The sequence below is a fragment of the Monodon monoceros genome, unplaced genomic scaffold, assembly GCF_005190385.1.
Source record: "Monodon monoceros isolate NGI ecotype Baffin Bay Population unplaced genomic scaffold, NGI_Narwhal_1 Super_Scaffold_7, whole genome shotgun sequence".
Taxonomy (NCBI): Eukaryota; Metazoa; Chordata; class Mammalia; order Artiodactyla; family Monodontidae; genus Monodon; species Monodon monoceros.
The window spans coordinates 51,809,546-51,829,630 of NW_021703784.1; the positions used below are offsets into that span (position 1 = coordinate 51,809,546).

At 51.9% G+C, this 20,085-nt stretch overlaps 1 protein-coding gene across 1 annotated transcript in view; it reads left to right on the forward strand.

The window, feature by feature from the left end:
• TENM4 (teneurin transmembrane protein 4) overlaps positions 1-20,085 on the forward strand; it is a 740,944-nt gene that overhangs the window by 342,149 nt on the left and 378,710 nt on the right. The window contains exons 5-6 of the mRNA XM_029207627.1: positions 9,445-9,732; positions 12,466-12,735. Of these exons, the coding sequence (XP_029063460.1) occupies positions 9,445-9,732; positions 12,466-12,735 (558 nt within the window). The remainder of the gene's footprint in view (positions 1-9,444; positions 9,733-12,465; positions 12,736-20,085) is intronic.

Genomic DNA, 20,085 nt, shown 5'->3' on the forward strand with positions numbered 1-20,085 from the left:
CCCACTTTGTAGCTTGTCTCTTCATCCTTTTAACAGTCTTTCACAGAGCATGAGTTTGGATTTTGGTGAGGTCCAATTTTATCCTTTTTTATTGGTGTGGGGATTGTGCTTTTGATGTAGCTTGTGGTTTTGACCACTGTGCTCTACTGTTCCCTGAAGCTTGGGGGAGAGAAATCGTGATCTGGAGGGCAGGGATTAGGCTTGTCTGTGAGGTTTGAAGGCAGAGTTAGGGTCAGTGGGAAGGCTCTTGAAGGAAGCAAACTTCAGCTCACTATCAGAATGAACTAAGGCCAAACTTAGGGGATGAAACATGTTAGGAGTAAGTGGTATCATCGGAGATCACGCAAAGGCTGGCTGGTGTCCATGGGGACGCAGAGGAATGCACGCATCAGATGGGGCTGGGCCACTACGTCCTTTATGATCCCTCTACCTGTAAGAATCTAGGATAGTGGAATCTGAACTACCCCCACCTGATTGGACGCGTCTAACAAATATATCCCCCAGAGACCATCCAGCTTGCGACATTTAGAAAGGCTTTGGTTGGGCAGGTTGAGCCAGGCTCCACAGGAGGTGGCCAGCGGCACCACAAGGTCCGCAGTTGTCCTGTCTTGGGGCAGAATGCACCAGGCCAGAGGCTTAAAGGGCCCAGTGTCAGGGTCTCTTCCTTGCCCTCTGTCCCCAGCCTGGGGGCCAGCGGCATGGCCACCTGCCCCATCCCCACCCCAGCCTCCTCTTCTTCACTCAGACTGCCAAGGAGAATCCCTTTCTTTACGGCACTTAGGAGACTTAATTACCACAGGCGAGGTCCTTTGAGGCCTTGGATGAAAGGGATGGGAGCCGTGCAAGCTTGATTAGGCTTGTAGAACTCTGGGCACAATTAGCTCCATGAGAGACTGGCCCTCCCTTTATCTGTCTCCAGTTCTGTGTGACTTACAGCAGCTAATTATTGAAATAAAAATTGACTGACCACCCAGCTGCTGGAAAGAGGGCCCTGATACCTATTAAGTCTGCCTTTAATTATTGAAGATGGCCGCAGCTTCAGGCAGTTGGGGTTTTCCCATCGTTATGGGCCTTTTCCTCCGCCTCTTTGCGACTTGAGTACACGGAGATGTAAGCGAAATTCTGCCAAAGCCACTTCTGTCTCCCTTGCTTTCCAGCTGGACATCCCTTTCTGGGACACCTTTGCTAACAAGCTTTGTCTGCTGCAAGCACCGCTCCTGGCACCTCCCCAAGGGGCTTTGCAATCTTTGCACTTTGACAGAACTCCTGGGGGGGGGGGAGAGGGGGAGAGGGAGAGGGAGAGAGAGAGAGAGAGAGAGAGAGAGAGAGAAGCAGAGGGCTCCTGCCTCTTCACTTGTTGCCTGTGGCCGTCAGCAGGTCACAGCCTCTGAGCCCCAGCTTCTCCTCTCCATGAACGCAGGGCCCTGGACAGCTCTCGGAGGGCACAGCGGTTGCAACCTTCACCATTTCCAGGAGCCTTAAACTAGTGCCTGCTCCCCTGGGGGGCTGGTTTTCCCCTCCAGCTCTCCCTGTTCAGCGCTCCCCGCCTTACAGAGTGGAGGCCTAACACAGGAACCCCAGGTAATTACAGGATAAGCCTTGGACACCACAGGGGATGTGCTTGCCCCTGATTATCTCATCATGTGGTCCCAGAAACCGACAGAAACTCAGAAATCGGTGTAGGGCCCCTGTGCACTTTTTACAGAGAGCCAACACTCAAATAAGCTGGGTTTCAGGCTTGACCCTTGACTGGGTTTCCTAGGGAGAAGGAAAGAGGGCCCTATCAGGAGGGGCTGCACTGCAGAAGAGACCGTTTCTCCAGGTGTTGTTCATGGAAAAACTGAGTCCCAGCAGACAGCACATCCTGAGGCCCCCTACTGGGTGTGCCCCGTGGGAATATGGTGTCCGGTGCAGGAGAGAGTGGGGGTGAGGGACACGCAGACTATACCCCACAAGAGAGGCATGTGGGCACTCCCCTCTCCTTGTCCCCTGTTTAACTCCTGCTCAGACTTCCCTCCTCAGCGCAGGTGTCACCTCCTCCAGGACACCCAAACTGGTGTCCCTCTCTGACCCACAAGTGTCTGTGTCAGCTGCTCTTTTGTGTTCACTGTGCTGGAATCACCTGTAGATGTGTCTGTCCCTCTGACTGCTTCTGGTCAAACTACTCGTTCCCAAGTCTTACCCTGGATTTTTTGGGGGGGTTGGGAAGAAGGAAGGATTAATTACTTGCAGCAAGTAAGGAGAACACTGGGGGTCTTTTCCCAAAGCAGTGTCTCCCCAAACTGCAAAGTTGGGGAAGTTTTAAACTAAGGGTGCGTGCGTACTCATGAGGGGGCTCGAGCAGGAGAGTTCAGCACAGAATTGGGGCAGAGGTCAACAGAGTCCAAGCTGTAGTTGATTGAGGTCAGGAAGGTTGATATCATTCCGTCCTCCACCTGGGTGAGGGCCTTACTTCCTGATGTGAGGACTTACCGAAGCTCAGGTTCTTTATGTCTCAAGACAGAAAGAATGCAGTGAGAGGCAAAGTGACAGGTAAGAAGGGGATTTATTTAGAGAGGTACACCACATTCCACAGACAGAACGCCGTCTGTCTCAAAAGGCGAGAGCGGCGCTGGGAGAGAAACACTCCGCAGGGCGTGAGCCATCTCAGAAGCTGAGAGACCTCACCCTGGATCTTATAAAGCCTCGTTAGGTGGGAAAGAGGGAGTGAGATAGATGAACCTGGGGAAAGGTTACTGGGAAGGTGAAATGTTCAGTCTGATGAGAAGACTCAAGGATGCACAGACTGGTGCCTCTTCAGTCTGTAAGGCTCTCGCCAGGGCAAATTGTTAGACTTATTTCCTGAGACCCCAAGGAGCAGAGCTGAGGCTTGTGGAAGGAAGCTGAAAGGAGGCAGGTCCAGCTCCATGTCAGGAAGCACAATCTCACAGCTAGAGCTGTCCCTGGGGGGAATGAGGTCCCCAGATTTGGAGGGGGTGTGACCACCTGGTGGGGATGGGACAAGAACCTGCTGACCTTTGATGGTGCTTTCAATCTTAAGACAATAAATGCCACAGGTTCTGATTCTGACATGCCACCATTTGTAAAGGGGAATCATTTGGCTCATAAAAAGCTTTGAGAGGAGAAACGATAGATGATGGAGGAATCCGGATACCCCGGAGCCCCCGTAATAGCTCCTGTTAGCCAAGGGCCGAATGTGTCCCCTGTCCTGCGTGCGCTCAGCCCTGGGAGGGGTCAGGGCCACCCTGGTGGGAGCTCCCCACAGCCGGGATTGGAGGAGCGGTGCCCGTACAGCAACCAGCGGCCCTTTGATGCCTGACCTGAAGGGCGACATGGCTTCTGTGGGCAGCGGTACCATCTGTCACCTGCCTGCCAGCCACTGATTAGGGATGTCCCCACAGCCAGGCTGGGCACAGGGCCACACTCCACTATGTTCCCAAGAAAGCCCTTCCCCTGGCCCACAGTGCTGGCTTTCTAGGTGGGGACACTTGGAGATGAAGCTGTAAAAGCCCAGGTCAGGTGCTAACTGAAGAATTCTTCTGAAGGTTCATCAGAAGAATTAATACTGCTTAAAATACTAAGTGAGAGAGCAAACAGAACAGTTAAGCAAACTAGAATAAGGGGTGACCTGTATGAGAAGCAGTACAGGCTCTGATTAAAAGCTTGAGCCTGAGGGTCGCACAGACCCAGGTTTCAATCCTCACTCTGCCCCTTCCTTGCTGTGGTCCTCTGGGCCAGGCATTTAACCACTCAAAACCCCGGTTTCTTTCATCTGTCAAATGAGAATGGTTGAAGGGCCTGGTGAGGGTTAAATGAGGTAACGCATGAAAAGACCTTGCCTTTAGCCACCCTTATTATCATCACTCCCTTACCATTTTCAAAGGCAAAGAATTCCCTAGTGTGACAGATCAGGGAAATATGCTCTACCACAGGGAGAAGAGAGCAATCAGATTCCAGTCTTGGCATTTTGTGTGAACTTGAGCATACCTTTGTTTCTCCGAGGCTCAGTTTCCAAATCTGTAAGGTGGGGATACGGTGCCTGTCTCTTTGGTTTGTTCATAGCCCAGCACAGTACCTGGCACAGACTAGGTGCCTCTCTCCCTGGCATTCCCCTTCATATCACACTGGAGTTGTGAACAAAGGTCTTGCAAGAGCAAACTTTGAAGGAAAGTAAAAATTTATGATGACTTTATGCACACATACACACTCAGATACTGCCTAGGACTTATATTTTGCAGAACACATTTTAGCTCAAATATTTATGAGCCCTTTTTGACACACTAAGAACTGAAAATATCACCATGTGCTTATGTTAAGGAAAACTTATAAAACTTTAGTCCAGTAGGAATTCAGTCAATTTCCTGGCTTGTCTCTGGTCATTTCTGAGATTGCGAGGAAGTCCAGGGTTGTAACAGCCCCCGTTTCCCTGAGGCTTTGGCAGGGGCAAAGGGTCCTCGGCAGGTCTGTAGGTCTGATGACGTCTCCCTGTGAATGCTCCAGGCCCCTGCCTCTCATAAATATTGCTGGAGCCCATGTAAAGGGCCCAAGTTGGCTTTTTGAGTTTCTCCCAAACACCAAAAGCTTTGTTTCCCCATCTCCTCCTCTCCCCCCGAGTCCCACATCCTCCTTGTCTTTCTTCCAGGCCAGCTCCCGGCACCACAAAACCAGCTAGAGGACATGCTCCCCTGGGATCGCCAGATCCAGGCTTTCTGCCACCCGCACTTTTACATTTTACTGTCCACTTGTGTTATCATCATTCATGGAAGTGCCTTTTTATTTTTTCTACCAGGCTGCTCACTCCTCACCTCTCAAGCTTCATCTTAGACCTCTTTCCCTCACTGAAGTTTGGATTCTGTCTGTTCCCAAACTCCCTCACCCCTCCCACTTTCATGCAGGTTGTGACCTAGAATGGTCTTTTTCAAACTGTAGGCTGGCAATCCACCAATAATTCTCTTTTAGTCAAATAGAATAAGAGAGAAAATATCAGATTCCACCCTTGAGGAAAGGTTAGGCATGGTTTTTGAAATTTTTGTTTTAGTTAGAACTTTGTAGATTTATGTGTGTGAAATAAATGTTTACTGTAGGTGAGAGAAAACGGGGAAGTCACAGATCTAGATTCCCTTTCTCTCCTTACCTCAAAACCATCTGGCCTGTCTCACTTTTCCTTGACTTTCTTTGGTCATGGTTTAGATGTCACTTTCTCTGAGCGGTGGTCCCTTAATCATCTCTCCATCTTTGGCCCACCTGACCTAGGTTAGGGGCCACTCTGGTGTCCTTCCCCTGCCTCTCTCCCTGTCTGACTTGCCCACTATCTAGAAGCTCCAAGGAGTACGAAGCTCATTTGTCTTGTCCACCGAAGCCTCACACAAGGCTTGGAAAGCAGGGTAGGAAGCCAGTGTTGGGGGGAGGCAGGGAAGGGGGAACAGGGGGAGAGGAGGGGAGGGCACAAGGGAACCTCATGTCTTGCCTTCATGCAGCTTCCTCCACAGTTAGAAGAGTCCTTAGCAATTATTTACTGAATGAATTAACCTCTGGTACTAGGTATGTGTAATACCTTTCTTCAGGTTTAAACATTTTCTTCTGATTCAAATCTAGACCCTGATATTTGGAAGCCATGTGATTTAGAGCAAATCACTTAATCTCTTTGAGCTTGTTATCTCATTTATAAAATAAGAGTAAGTAAGAGAAAATATAAAATAAGAGGATAATATCTAACCTGCTTAGTTGTTGTAGAGATTAGAAACAACATGTACAAAGTTCCCAGCATGAGTAGGTATTAAATTAACAGTCATTTTGGGACTTCCCTTGTGGTGCAGTGGTTAAGAATCCGCCTGCCAATGCAGAGGACATGGGCTAGATCCCTGGTCCGGGAAGATCCCACATGCCACGGAGCAACTAAGCCCGTGCACCACAACTACTGAGCCTGCGCTCTAGAGCCTGTGAGCCGCAACTACTGAAGCCTACGTGCCTAGAGCCCGTGCTCTGCAACAAGAGAAGCCACTGCAATGAGAAGCCCGCGCAGTGCAATGAAGACCCAATGCAGCCATTAAAAAAAAAAAAGTCATTGTATTGTCACTGCCTCTCTTCCTATCACTACCATGTGTCTCCAGGCTTCCCCACGTTAACAGACCTGTTCAAACCTTCCAGATCCATCTGAACCAGCTCCATGTAAAAGAAAAAGAAAAGTGGATTTTAGAATCACTGGCTCACTAGCTGTGTGAACTTATCAACCAACTGGCTCATTGAGTCAGCTCTCTAAAATGAGAAGTAATTAGGGCACTTCCCTGGCAGTCCAGTGGTTAAGACTCCATGCTTCCAATGCAAGGGGCGAGGGTTCAATCCCTGGTCAGGGAACTAAGAGCCCACATGCTGTGAGGCATGGCCAAAACAAACCCAAGTAACTAGAGTTCCCGTGGGTCTGTGTGGGAAGCACCAGCCACAGCACCCAATGCAGACATGATTCTTCCCTTCTCTTGGCCAGAGCCCACTCTCCTTCCCTGTAGATAGACCAGAAATGACGCCCGAAAGTTATACAACTACGGTTCATGCTTTATCAAAGCACTCATCATTGAAGGCCCCTATGGCTGACACCCCAGAGAGACGGTAGCTGCCCCCGCAAGGCTTGTGTCCTGCTCATCTCTGGGCCCCAGTCCCAGCGCGAGACTGGTCTGTAATGGGTTGTGGAAATGAACTCCTCTGCAAAGGCATATTTGTGTGCTCGGGGCTTACCTGGCGAAGAGTTTCAGCAGGCAGTAGGGGCGTGCGTCCGTGAGAGTCGAGTTGGGGTGGCGGGTTGTTCTGTGGGCAGTGAGAGGAAGCAGAGGAGGATCAGGAACCGGCAGGTGGGGAACCCGGAGGTCAGCAGGGTAAGCAGGGACTGACTTGTGTAGGCATGGACGTGTGCAGGTGCTTCTGGCGCCCTTCCCGGTACTGCTCCCCCCTCCAGGGTCTCAGCATCACTATGCTGCAGACCCTTGCTCCGAGAGGAGCTTTTCTCCACTGTCACTTCTTTCATCCTGACCTCTTCTTTTTCTCTCAATTAAATGCCAATTTGAGGGACTTCCCCGGCGGTCCAGTGGTTAAGACTTTGCCTTCCAATGCAGGAGGTGCAGGTTTGATCCCTGGTCGGGGAGCTAAGATCCCACATGCCTCGTGACCAAACAAACCAAAACATAAAATGGAAGCAATATTGTAACAAATTCAATAAAGACTTTAAAAATGGTCCACATCAAAAAAAACTTTAAAAAAAAATGCCAATTTGAGTGTGAACCATGACTGATCTCCCATCTGTTGAAAAAAAGTAAATATTTACTGAATTACTATATTAAGACTGAAAAGGAAATGAGAGCAAGGCAAATGTTCTCCTTGCCTCTGCTTTGTAATAGGGAAGCCATCAGTTTGGGGACTGTGTTCTTAATTTGCAATTACTGAGCCTCTGCTTTGAAGCCAATGTCTTCAGTCAACAGGTACGCACTGGTAAGACACATAGTCATCCACCAACTTAACAGCCTAAAATGTGTCTCAGCCTTATTAACGTGTGTTTGAGGGAACGTTCCTTCTCCAGTTATAACGGACATCCAGCTGGAGCCTTCCAAAGTATGCCTTTTAAAAATAAAAGGTGGGTTTTTTCTGATGATAATAATGGCGAACATGTATTGAGCACCCATTGTGTATCAGGGATCATATGGACCAGGGACATGTATTAACTCATTTCATCCTCAGAACCACCTAAGAGGTGGTTCTTCCCTCTTGGGAGGGAAGAGAGCATCCTCAGGCCACAGGGATACCGATACCTTCAATGTCCACGATCAAAGGCAGAACTCGGAAATCGCTAGCCCTCAGAACAAAACTGACCCATCAGTGTGTTTAACTTGGCCTATGTGTAATAATGGATTACATTTAAAAATCATACATTTTACATCCAAGTCCAAATTTCCAGCTTGTCATAAAAATTCACAAGACCCCCTGCACTCCTATGTCACAGCATTGGTAGGCACTGAACACCCACTGCCCCGTTGAACAGGCCCGCCCTCTTTGTTGGTCAGAGGCCCCACCCTGGGCACTGAGACTCCTTGATGACAGCTCTTGCTCTGTTGTTTCTCTAATAGGACAGTGACGCAGTAGAAGGTTTTGTATACCCATGTTGCTCTGGAAAGTGGAACAATGAAAGAACTGAGAAGGTTGTATGTTTCAAGAAGGAGCGCTCATCATCCTTTGTGCAGGATGTCCTGCTTTCCTCCTGTGCTGACCTCCTGGCTCTTGTAGGGGGCTACGTTTGCTACCCCAGAGCCAGAGGAAGACATCTGGAAAGAGAGAGGCGGTGTTATAAGAGCTTTAAAAAATGTGTCGGCCTAGGGCAAAAGGGTCAAGATGGGGAAAAGAGGAGAAAGGGAGATTAGGAGCTTCCTACCAGCCACACAGCCTGGCAAACCCGACATATGCGGCAGGTGCTGCGGCTTCCCCAGGTGCCAATGGTGCCTCCGATGAGATGGATGAGTCTGGAGGTGACGGAGTTCTCTGATCAGCATGGTAGTCCAGGCCCAGCCTAGCTGGAAGGACACTTCTGTGTGGTGGGAGGGAGGGGACTCAGGGAGCATAATAAAATAGGAAAAACTCGGACTTTAGAGCCAAACAGACCTGGTTTCAGATCCTGACTTTGATACTTACCACCTGAGTCACCTTGAGGGCGGTTTGGAACCTCAGTTTTCTCATCTGTCAGATGGAGACTGGTTGGATAATTAAATATGCATTGGAGGCACCAGGCTTCACTTCAGGTGCAATAGATCAGGAGTGAGCAGAACAGGTAAGGCCCCTGCTCTCATGGTGCTTACATATGAGTGCAAGAAAAGAGGCAATAAGCAGGTGATTATTTAATCATCTGGTGGTGATAACTGTGGATTGGTTGTTTATACCTTGGCTCATTTCCAGAAAAGGTTGGAGACAGTAATAATATCTCAGGACGTGTGACAATTGAATGAGGTAATATATGCAAAGCGCTTACCCCAGTGCCTGAATATAGTCGTTCATTTCACAAATTCTTAAAGAGCCCCTGTTCTGCCTGAGGCCCTGTCCCAGCCGGAGGCCTGATGGGAACACACACGTGATTCACATCTATAGCGGGACTGGGAAAACTAGTGTCCTCTGGCCTTTGTTGTCAGCTTCCTTGATAGACATCATTGAAGGAGAGGCTGAGGGCATCTCCACAGGGGAGATAGGTCGGTCGTGTATCAGGAAGAGAAAGGATTCACCATAACAAGCCTTGGGTGCAAGTCCCTCTGTGCTACTTATGGCTGCGTGGCCGTGGAGCGACGCCCTCACCTCCAGAGCCTGAGGCCCCTTGTCCACAGCACTGCCGGGTAAATCGAGGTCCGGGATGGACCCGGGGATTGCCTTTGTCCTCTGGGGCCGGAACTGACGCCCTTTCTTTGGTTTCTCGGGCTCCAGACCACTCGGCCCTGAGTGCGGCGAGGACCCTGTTCGTGGATGTGGAGGAGCGCCGGCCTGAGGCCATGGACGTTAAGGAGAGGAAGCCGTACCGCTCGCTGACCAGGCGCCGCGACGCCGAGCGCCGCTACACCAGCTCGTCCGCAGACAGCGAGGAGGGCAAGGCCCCGCAGAAATCCTACAGCTCCAGCGAGACCCTCAAGGCCTACGACCAGGACGCCCGCCTCGCCTACGGCAGCCGCGTCAAGGACATGGTGCCGCAGGAGGCCGAGGAGTTCTGCCGCGCAGGTGAGGGCGTCCGGGGCGGGGCTTGAGGCGCGCCTGCGCACTGGTGTACCTCTCCCCCCTCCCCCCCGGGCGTGGGCGCGGGCGCGCTTGAGCAGTGACTGCAGCCCGGCGGCGTGGAGGGCGCCAGTCCGCACTAACACTCCGCTGGTTTGGCACCTAGACCTGGTCAGAGCCTGCCCTGTAGTTCATTCTTAGTTCATTCGTTTCATGCTCACCCCCCTCGTGGGCGTAATGAGGTGGTTAGGAGCTGAGTTCTGACCACCACCAGCTCGCCTCTAAGCCTCCCCTGTTAGATGGCCATGAGTACTCGCTACTGCACTGAATTGTCCTGAGGACTAATGAGATGACGCGTTGCGAGGTAAGTGCGATGACGCCATGCCTCTCCCACTAGGCCTGGATCCACAGGAAAGCTGACCTGTTAACAAGGCTGCCTCTCCTGCTTTAAAGACGAGGGGTCTGGGCTTCCCTGGTGGCGCAGTGGTTGAGAGTCCGCCTGCCGATGTAGGGGACACGGGTTCGTGCCCCGGTCCGGGAAGATCCCACGTGCCGCGGAGCGGCTGGGCCCGTGAGCCATGGCCGCTGAGCCTGCGCGTCCGGAGCCTGTGCTCCGCAACAGGAGAGGCCACAAGAGTGAGAGGCCCGCGTACCGCAAAAAAAAACAAAAAAAAAAAAAAAAAGACGAGGGGTCTTCAGCTCTTTCCCATTTGTGGTTAACAGCTCGAACTCTGACATCAGACCGACCTGATTTGAATTCTGGCTCTGCCATTTTTACTGCCCTCAGTGTCTTCACCTGGGCAGTGGGATCACAGCCATGCCTCCTAATTGTAAGGTGGTGGGGAGGATTGATGAGGACTGAAAATAGAGCATTTGCACAGAGCAAGTGCTTCAGAAATGCTGCTGGCTACTGGTCTCTGGGTCTCAGTGAGCGGAGGGGACAAATGGTGAGCCCTTCCAGGCCCAGGTTGGCCTGGATGCCATCCTAGCACGGGAGGCTCCAAAGGGAGCCCCTCTTATCTTCATAAATAACAAATGAGAAGCATTCTCAGCTCATAGGAAGGCATGGGCACTGCAGCTTACAAAGTTCTCTCTCTCCTGTTACCTCCCTGGAGCCCCAAAAATCCTGTGAGGGTAGCAGAGTTCTCTCCTCCCACCTTCCCTCTCCCTTTATCCATCCTCCAGAGTGCTACCAGAGTGTGTCTGTCTGATTATTTAACTACCTTTTGCTGAGCACTTACTCTGTGGCAGGCTGGACACGGAGCTGACTAGGACCCTGGGAGGCACAGGGGTTCCTGGTTAAGAGCGATGCACATGACTGGGAGAGGAGGCCGTCTCTGGGGGTTCCCCTCCTGCCTCACTGGCAGTTCCTTCTTCCTTCCTTTGCAGGCTTGTCCTCTTCAGTCCTGACCCTGGTTGCGGGATCCTTCAAAGCACGGGCATCTACCTCTTCTCTCTTCTTACTCCGCTCTTCCCGGTTACTCTCATCCACAAACCTCTGAGCTCCCACCCTGGTACCCCGCCCTCTGCCTCTGTGCTCCCAGCACACTCTCCGTGGATCCCCCCACTTTGGGCTTTAGCCCTTCATCATGGCCTGGGCTGTGTGTCCCCCGCTTGACTGTGAGCTCTGTGAGGTCAGGCACCACGCCCTGCTCGTTGCTGTACATCAGTACCTGACGGCAGTTTGGATTGGGTTAAATGTGGTGCTGCCTGGTTGTAAGTCCATTTCCTAGATCGGTGGTTTAACTGGAATATGATCCTTAGCGCCTTCGTCTACCGGTCTTCCTCATCCCCCAGAACACTCGTGGGAATGTTAAAAATATGGAAGAAGCTGTCCCTGAGTAAACACTGAGTAATGTGGAGGCTGTGTTTCCCATGGAAGTCAGTATCCCCTTTGTCCCTCAAACACTGATCCCTGAGTGAACTCCCCTCACCCAGGTCTTCCCGGCCTCTGTCGTGGGCACAGCCAGGCTTTCCCGGGGCTTCGAGAGACCTGTCAGCGGCCCAGCCTCGGCTGTGTGCTTGGCTCCCTGGGTTACCCCAGAGGCTGCTGGTTCCTGTCACAGCCCACCTGGCGTGAGGAAACAGAAGGCAGAGCCGACCTCCTTGTGCAAGGCCCACTTTTCTCAGCCGGTCACCATCTTCTTCACTTTCCTGCTCCAGGCTTTCCTGAGCTGGCTGGAAAGGAACGCCTGGTCCCAGGAAACCATTGGCATTTCATGGACCAGGCTTCTGCCCTGCTCAGGAGCCCCCCTTGCTGGCAGGCCCTCCCTGGGCTGGAAGAGGAGAGCTGAAGCTCTCCGTCCAATTTAGCAGACACGTACTGAGCCCGCATTGGGTACCAGGTTGCCTTCTAGGCCCAGGGAATAGGAATGAACGGGACACAGTCCCTGCCCCGGTGGAGGCATCTCGAGCAGAGGACCCAGGCTCTTACGCAGTTCTGCTCTGCAGGATGACTAGGGCTGAGGACTCTCAGAGGCAGCTCGGAGGAAGAAGCAGTGACTCCCACACAGGGTTTAGGATGAGGGGAGGCTTCTCAGATGAGGGGCTGTTTGTATTGGGCCCTCCATAAAGGGGTGGAGGGTTTGGGCTGGTGGAGAGGGTGCAGAGGAAAGGCCCGGGCATCGAACATCACAGTGAGCTCAAAGGACAAGAGTGGGTCCTGGGGTAGGGGCCGGGCTTCTGGTGGGGAGATCCCCCCCCCACGCCCTGATCCCGCTCCCCTGCCTTCCCTCCTAGGCACCAACTTCACTCTGCGTGAGCTGGGCCTGGGGGAGGTGACGCCCCCGCACGGGACCCTGTACCGGACAGACATCGGCCTCCCCCACTGTGGCTACTCCATGGGGGCCAGCTCCGAGGCCGACCTGGAGGCCGACCCTGTGCTGTCCCCCGAGCACCCCGTGCAGCTGTGGGGCTGCAGCACACGGTCGGGGCGCAGCTCCTGCCTGTCCAGCCGGGCCAACTCCAACCTCACGCTCACCGACACGGAGCACGAGAACGCGGAGACCGGTGAGTAGCCCGCTTGGCCTGTGCCGGGCGCCTGGGTTATGGGGCCGGGGGTTTTAATCACGGTATTGGTCTTCTGCTCCATCCCTTGGGGCTCCGGTGAAGTCGGTGGAAAATTGCTTTGCTGTCCATCGTCAAAAGGCAGAGCCTCTCGCAGGGTCGCGTGAAACCTCCGCCTGTGGGTGACAGGCAGGAGACGGGTTGCCGCACTTTCATTCCAGATGAGAGGGGTGCCGAAGGGGCAGGGTTACTGCTTACAAGGTGCCTGTGCGGGTGGGAGCAGACGGGCCAGAGGTTTCCACTCGGAAGCCCATCCCCTGCAGCTCATCCTCTCCGGCGGTCGCCGTGCCTGGTCCTGGCAGAACTCTGCTCACGCAGCCTCCAGCCTCCAGGTGCCCAACCAGCCTGGGCGCCCGCCACGTGTGCTGCCCCACCCCAGGGTCTTACGCTGATCAGAGTATAGCTTTCACACGAAAACTGTCACGCTGGAGTAACTTAAAACTCGTATTTTTACGCCAGCTTCCCCATGATCTCATCTGCAGATTGGAGGAAGTGCTGTTTCTGGACTCTATTCCACTCTCATCTCTGTAGCTCTCTTCCAAGGCCAGAGAGATGCTGTGGGAGAAAAAGAGGACAAGTTATTCACACATCTCCTTTTTTGTGGGGAAGGAAAGGGAGCCGTGTTTCAGGATATTCCTCTTCACTCGGACCTTGCTGGCAGATCTCTGAGGGGCCCTGAGATAGATGCAGCCCTGCAGTGGGCCACCCGCTGAGGGAATTTCCCTTTCTGTGGCACCTTGTGCCCACAGTCTCTGGGCAGCTTGTGGATGAGGCCCACATGAAGGAAGGAGGGTCCTGCTGGAGTTCAGCAGCAAAGACTTAGGGAGGGTGGCAGAGACCAGAACAGCCCCTCTGCCCCGGGGAGGGCTTTGTTTCCCAGAGGTCCAGTGAGGGGGTCTGCTGGCCCTGCCACACCATAGGTGGGAAGGGGGACGTGGGGATGGCAATCTGAACGAGAACTGGAAGAACCAAGCCAGGTACCAGTGCCCCCTACTGGTTTCCAGCTCTAAATGCAGTATCCTTTGATTCCTCCCCAGGATGTGGGGGGAATTGGAGAAGTGGTTTGAGGGTGGCGGGGGGAGTGTGTGGAGACACCAGGTCAGAGGTGAAGGCTTACGTGGGTTAGTCTCTGGAAAGGATGCTCCAGTGGGTTATGGCACAACACAATCCCAGATTTGGGATCAGGCAGGAGACTAGGTAAGGTCAGGGTCAGGTGGAGAAATCCATCTCCTAAAAAAGTCAGGTGCAGCAGAATTGCAACTATTTGTTCCACCGCTGCTGCTAGAGAACTTGGAGTTTTTCCTAGGGACACACCTGTTTGAGGGGTAGAGGAACAGCAGGTCCCAAATACCAGCTTGGCAGTGTCACCCTCCCCTGATACTCCACCAGCCCTGGGAGGGGGTCAATGACCTCAGCATCTGAAGGGGTTCCCCTCTGTGCAGTGGGGAGCCATCCACCCTCCCTCATCCACCTTCCCACCTCCTAGGCCCAAGCCCAGCCAGCAGCCCCCTTCTCTCCTCTGCACTGCACGCTGAATTTGATGTGCGAGGCCTGTGCAGAGAAAATGGTGTCTAACTGGGAGGCAGGAAGCCTCAGTGCCATCACTGACCTAGGGTGTAGCATTGGATAAGTTAGATCCTTTCTCTAGACCTCAGTTTCCTCATCTGTAAAATAAGTAGTTTTAATGAAATCAGCATTCCTTGTATTCTGAGAATGTTAATAGTTCTTAGATTGAAGAGGGGTGGAGGGGAGTGCTCTGTGGTCAAATAATGTAGGAAACACTGAGTTAAAGGAATTTAAACCAGTTTCCTTACTGCAGGACTTCTCAGAGCCTTTAATACGTTAATATGCATGCTAACGGAGATATTAGCAAGGAGGGTTATTTGCAGCATCCCTGAAATTGATCTGAGAATAAAAAACCCTTTATTCTCAGAGCATGCGACGGGACCAGTGTTCCGGTGAAAAATTCTGGAGAATAAGTGAGCTGAATCACCTGTAGGCCCTTCTAGATCTAGGATTCCGTGATTCGAAGTCCTTACATTAAAGTGAAGGTGCACAAGAGGAACATGATGGTAATAACAACAATACTAGTTAATACCTGCTACTGATTATTAGACCCCCATGCCCAGTGCTAAGTGCTTAGCTGTATGATCTCATTTACTCCCTCTACAACACCTTGAGATAGGTTTTATTACCCTCACTGTACCGGATAAGGAATCTGTAGCCCAGAGAGGTTAAGAAACCTGTGTAGGTCACATAGCTAGCAAGACGAGATCTGAACTCAGGCCTGTATGATTCTAAAACCTTTACCCTTGTGGCCCTAATCATAGTGAATTTCCTCTGCAGCTAAGTACTTGGGTTGTTTGTTCGTTTGAAGGCTTCTTGCCATGGTGACAAATGATCATTTTTCCATAAAATCATGACAGAGTGAGGCACACATCACCCACTTTATCGTATATTCCCTGAGAGCTGAGTTACAGCTGAATTAAGCCTCTGTTGTGTGAAAACGACATAGTCGGCAAGCCTGAAGCGCTTCAGGCTCTGATAACAGGGGCAGGGAGATGGTTGCCTGCTTCCCTGGCCATACCACCCTCTCCTTCCAATCATGCATTTCGGCATTGGGCCACAGCACTCTAAGTCTCACTGTGCTCACGGAAGATGGGCAGGCAAAGGAGGTGGGCAGGTGGGTCTAACAAAGAGCTCCTCCCTGGCCGCCTCGTCCCTTCCAGGCCTGGACTTCCAAACTCAGACATCCTGTACCTGTCCACTTGCTTCAGGCTGCAAAATTATATTAGTGGCTTTGCTATACTGGAGTCTAAATAATGACAGTAACTCATCCTGGCAGTGAAGGAGCCATAGGGGTGGCTCCCCTTTATCCACCGAAGGAGGTTGACAGCTTTGTTGTCAACCGGAACTTACAGCTGAGGACTGGGGCTCAGAGGTGAAGGGCGTGCGGCGGCCGTGTACCTTGCTGAGCTGGAGCCAGGCTCTATGCAGAAGTCTCCGTTCTTTCCCAGCTTCCCCCTCTTCTTCCTGCCCCTTCCGCTCTCACATCTTTCTCCCCTGCCCTCGTCTCTTTGTCTCGCATTCATCCCCCTGAGCCCACTTCTCTCTTTTATCTGTGATGAGAACTCTGATCTTACCATCAGAACAGGGCTTAACTCCACTGGCTTATCAGCCAACACATCGCATTACGGCCAGTTTCAGGAGCAGGGGGAGGCCACGCTGAAGACCTGTCGTGTCAGGCTGCTGCACAAGGGCCATTGCCTTCAACCCTCATGACAGCACCGTGGCACCTCCATTTCCCAGATGGGAAAACTGAGGCTCCCAAAAGGTCAACTGACTTGCCAGAGATTGTACAGCCAGTCATTCAGCAAGTCGGCAAAGCTTGGATTTGAGCTCAGGTCTCTCTGATGCTACAGTTTGAGCCCTCTGCCCACCTCTTTTGGAATCAGCAGTTGAGGATAGCAAAGCATGACCCCCCACTTCCAGCCACAGGAACATCGACTCTGCCTCCACGTCCGGCCTTGCATTAGTCAATAGTAATTGTCAACGGTATTGATAGTGGTGGAGGCTTTTGCTGAGGTCATGGTGAAGCTGCATGCAGATGCCATCAATAATAACTTTTTATGGGGTCCATTAAAGCCAATTTCTGCCCCCGAAGGTTAATGTCAGCAGCTTTTATGTCGCTGCTTAATATCCAAAATAAATACAGAATTGACGGGGTAATGTAAACACAAATCTTCCCCCTCAGGGGCGTCAGGCGGAGCCGGCCCCCAGGCCTCTCCTGCTGAGCAGAGCCACAGCAAGCAGGAGCTGGCATCATGCCGGGCACACACTTGGCATCCTCTAAGTGTTTTTTAGAAAGCAGAGGTTGCACTGTGAGCTCCATTTCCAACCACAGGGTCAGGTGGACGCAGTGTCTGTTTTGTAGATTCCTTCTGTGATTTGTTCTGTAGCTATGCTGAGCTCCTTCAGTGGACCAGGCATCATTCTAGAATCAAGAATCTAGATGAATAGCAGGGGAGGTGGAGCTATGACAGCCTTGCAGCCCTATCTGTGGTGGAGGTTTAGCAGGCAGTGTGGCAGGGTGGAAAGAGCTGGTTCCAGATCTAGTGAGGAGACTTGGTCACAAATCCTGGACCATGTCCCAGTTCTGAAACCTTGAGCAAGTCACCTCACCTCTCTATGCCAGTTTCCTCATTTCTAAAACAGTGTGCCAGCGATTACCCAGGGCTGGGAGAAGGGAAATGGGGAGTTCGTGTTTAATGGGTACCAAGTATCAGTTTGGGATGATGGAAAAGTTCTGGAGATGGAAAGCGGTGATGATTGCACAACAGTGTGAACGTACTTAATGCCGTGGAATCGTGCGCTTAAAAACGGTTAAAAGGCTTTTAGCTATTAATATTGTTTAAAGAGCTGTGGGATGACAGTAGAAGGAGCCATTCGTTTTGCCCTGAGGGTACAAAGGCTCATCCCTTCTTTCCACTCACACTGTGCACCAGAGTTTGAAGTCCAGCCGAGTAGGATTGCACTGAGCGTGAGGGATCTGAGAGAGGCATTCCCAGTAGAGGCAGGTTGCTGGAGCCAAGGTTTGGAGGCATAAAGAGGTGTGGTGGGACTGGGGAATGGTGAGAATTTACTCCCGAGCTCTAATCCCAGAGGCAAATTGAGAACTTCACTTAGAAAAGAAACAATGAAACAATCACAGTTACACCCAAATTATCAAGCAGCCTGGGTATCAAAAGGGAGATTACTGGTTAAACTAATTAGGCAGCCAAACTGTTTATTGAGAGTCTGTAGATTAGGTGAGCATCTTGAAGCCCAGTGAGAAAGAAGCTCATTACCAATTTAACTCCGTTTATCCTCTACCCTCCCTGGCCCCATGCTCACCAGATTTAGTTTTTAAAATCTGTAAGAAAAGCTCTCATTAATTCCCTAAGCGGCCAGAGTACTGTAGCTACTCAGCCACTGGACACAAGGCTCCCTTCTCTAGGACAGGAAGCTGGATTCGTTCAGCTGGGGAAGGGATTATACCCCTATATTTGACTACCCTTCTGCCCCATAAGCAGGCTCACACTCCCTCCCATACTGCAGAAGTACCTGATGTTTTCAGGGAATTAGAGTCTCTTACTGGACAGAGTTATCCACATAATGAGGACTGTAAGCCCCCAAGTTCCAAAAAGGATTGAGGAGGGCCTAGTACAGTCAGAGCATCTGAGAATCTGGGAGCTAGAAGGAACCTTAGAGACAACAAACGCGTGGATTCTTAACCTTTCCCCATTTTCCTAGACTAGTTTCTTAGTCAAGAAAACTACGATTTAGAGAGCTTAGGTGACTTGCTAACCGTGGCACAGCTAGTCAGTGGCAGAGCCAGGGTTTGAATCCAGATCTGCCTCACCCCACCGCCTGTTACCTTTCCTGACCACTTCACTCTGCAGTTTGTTCTGCTTTATGGAAACGTGTTTTCATTAGCTCAATGCTAATAAAGTATACACAACCTGAGAGCTGATTCTTGCTGTATCCGGAAGGTAAACTTCTTTGTCACTGTTAGAAACTGCCGGAAGAGAAATTGAATCCGTAACCTGTTAGAGCTACGCAGGACCCTAGAGATTATACCAGGTCACTCTCTAATTGCGACATGCTGGGGAAAAGACATTTAAAGTAGACATTGTAGAGGTTTAAGGGAAGGAGTCCAACCAGTAGGTTTCTGAGAAGGTTTTATGGAAGAAGTGCTGGTCCCTGGGCTTTGAGGGACGGGAGGGATTCTACCAGGTAAGGAGGGGGAAGAAAGGGCATTCTCTGTGGACGAAGGCATGGAGGAGGACAAATGTCAGGTGTGTCCCGTGAGGCTGGAACATCGGGTGTGACTGGGGATATGGGGGCAGAGAGTGCTGGGAGGGAAAGTTGGAGAGTTAGGCAGATCCTCTGTCATTTAGCAGCTGTTTGTTGAGCACCTACTGTTTTAGGTATTGGGGTTCCAGCCTGATCCAGACAGACAAAACTGCCCGCTCATCAGTGGGGAGACTGATCAACAAGTTTAAAAACTACACTATATAGGATGTTTCAAGATGTTAAGTGTTACAGGAGAGGGGATAGGGAATGCCAGGGTGGGACTGGGGGTGCAGCCAGAGGAGGCTTCACTGAGAAGATGACATGTGAGGTAGGCGAGGGAGCTGGCGGCGAGGAAGTCCGGAGGCAAAGACATCCCGGCAGAGGGAAGGGCGGGTTCAAGGGCCTTGGGGCAGGAGGGTGTCTGCATTGTTCCAAAATATCAGGGAGGCCAGTGTGGCTGCAGTGGGGAGATCAGAGAGGGCACGTGGGGTAGGGCCCACGTGCAGGCCATTGCAGGGAGAATCACAGGAGGCTCTGGGCTGGGGACTGACGGGGTCTGACTGATACTTGGACAGGGTCATTCTGGAAGCAGCAGTGTTGAACTCCAGCAGGCTGTGTCTGAGTAGGAGGCTACTGCAGTAATTCAGGAAAGGGGGTGGGCGCTCAGGCCAGGACCAGTGCATGGAGATGGTGAGGATGGGGTCTGTACCTGGGGAGGGGAACCAGCTGCCCTTCCCTGCTCCACCCCAGGGCCTCGTGAGCAGTGAGGAAGACCACAGTATTCTTAGGTTCTGTGACCAAAATGGGGTCCCAGGTACTCTAAGGGGAGGGGGCTCACACCTGATCCTTCTCCTGGCCTCACAGCTCCTTCAGCCCAGCTGCAGAGTCCTTTAGCGTTGGCCTGTCCCATGCTGCTCCCCACTGTCTCTCTCAAAGCTCATGGCCTTGGTCATGAGCCACACCCCTTGTCCCTTCCTCACACCATACTCCCTCCATCCAGCTGCTGATCATCTGGATCTCTGACCTTGTTGCCCAACTCCCGCTTCCAGCCTTGTCATGCTGCCCCCAGGAGACTCTTGGTCCCATCTCTTTTGTTACCATCTTGGCTTCTCTGTGTCCATAATTCCAGCCCTTCCTTCTGCTCAGCTGCCTCAGCCTGCCTTGGTGAAGTCTGACCTGGGGCCTCCTCTCCATAGTACCACCTCTGCTGGAATTGCTGTGATCTGGGAGCTGGTATCTGACAGCCACTAATATTGTTGTTCTTGTGAGCTCCTTGTAAGAAGACTTTAAATACATCCCAAATCCGCTCCCCACTGGTGCGCACTGCAGCACTCCCTGGTGGGCAGTACGTGCTAATACAAGCGCACCCTCCTGAACTGGGAGGAGGGAAAAACAGGCCCGGGAAGCTACGCTAAATTAAGGTAGATTGCATTTGTGAAACTAGGTTAGGACCCGCTG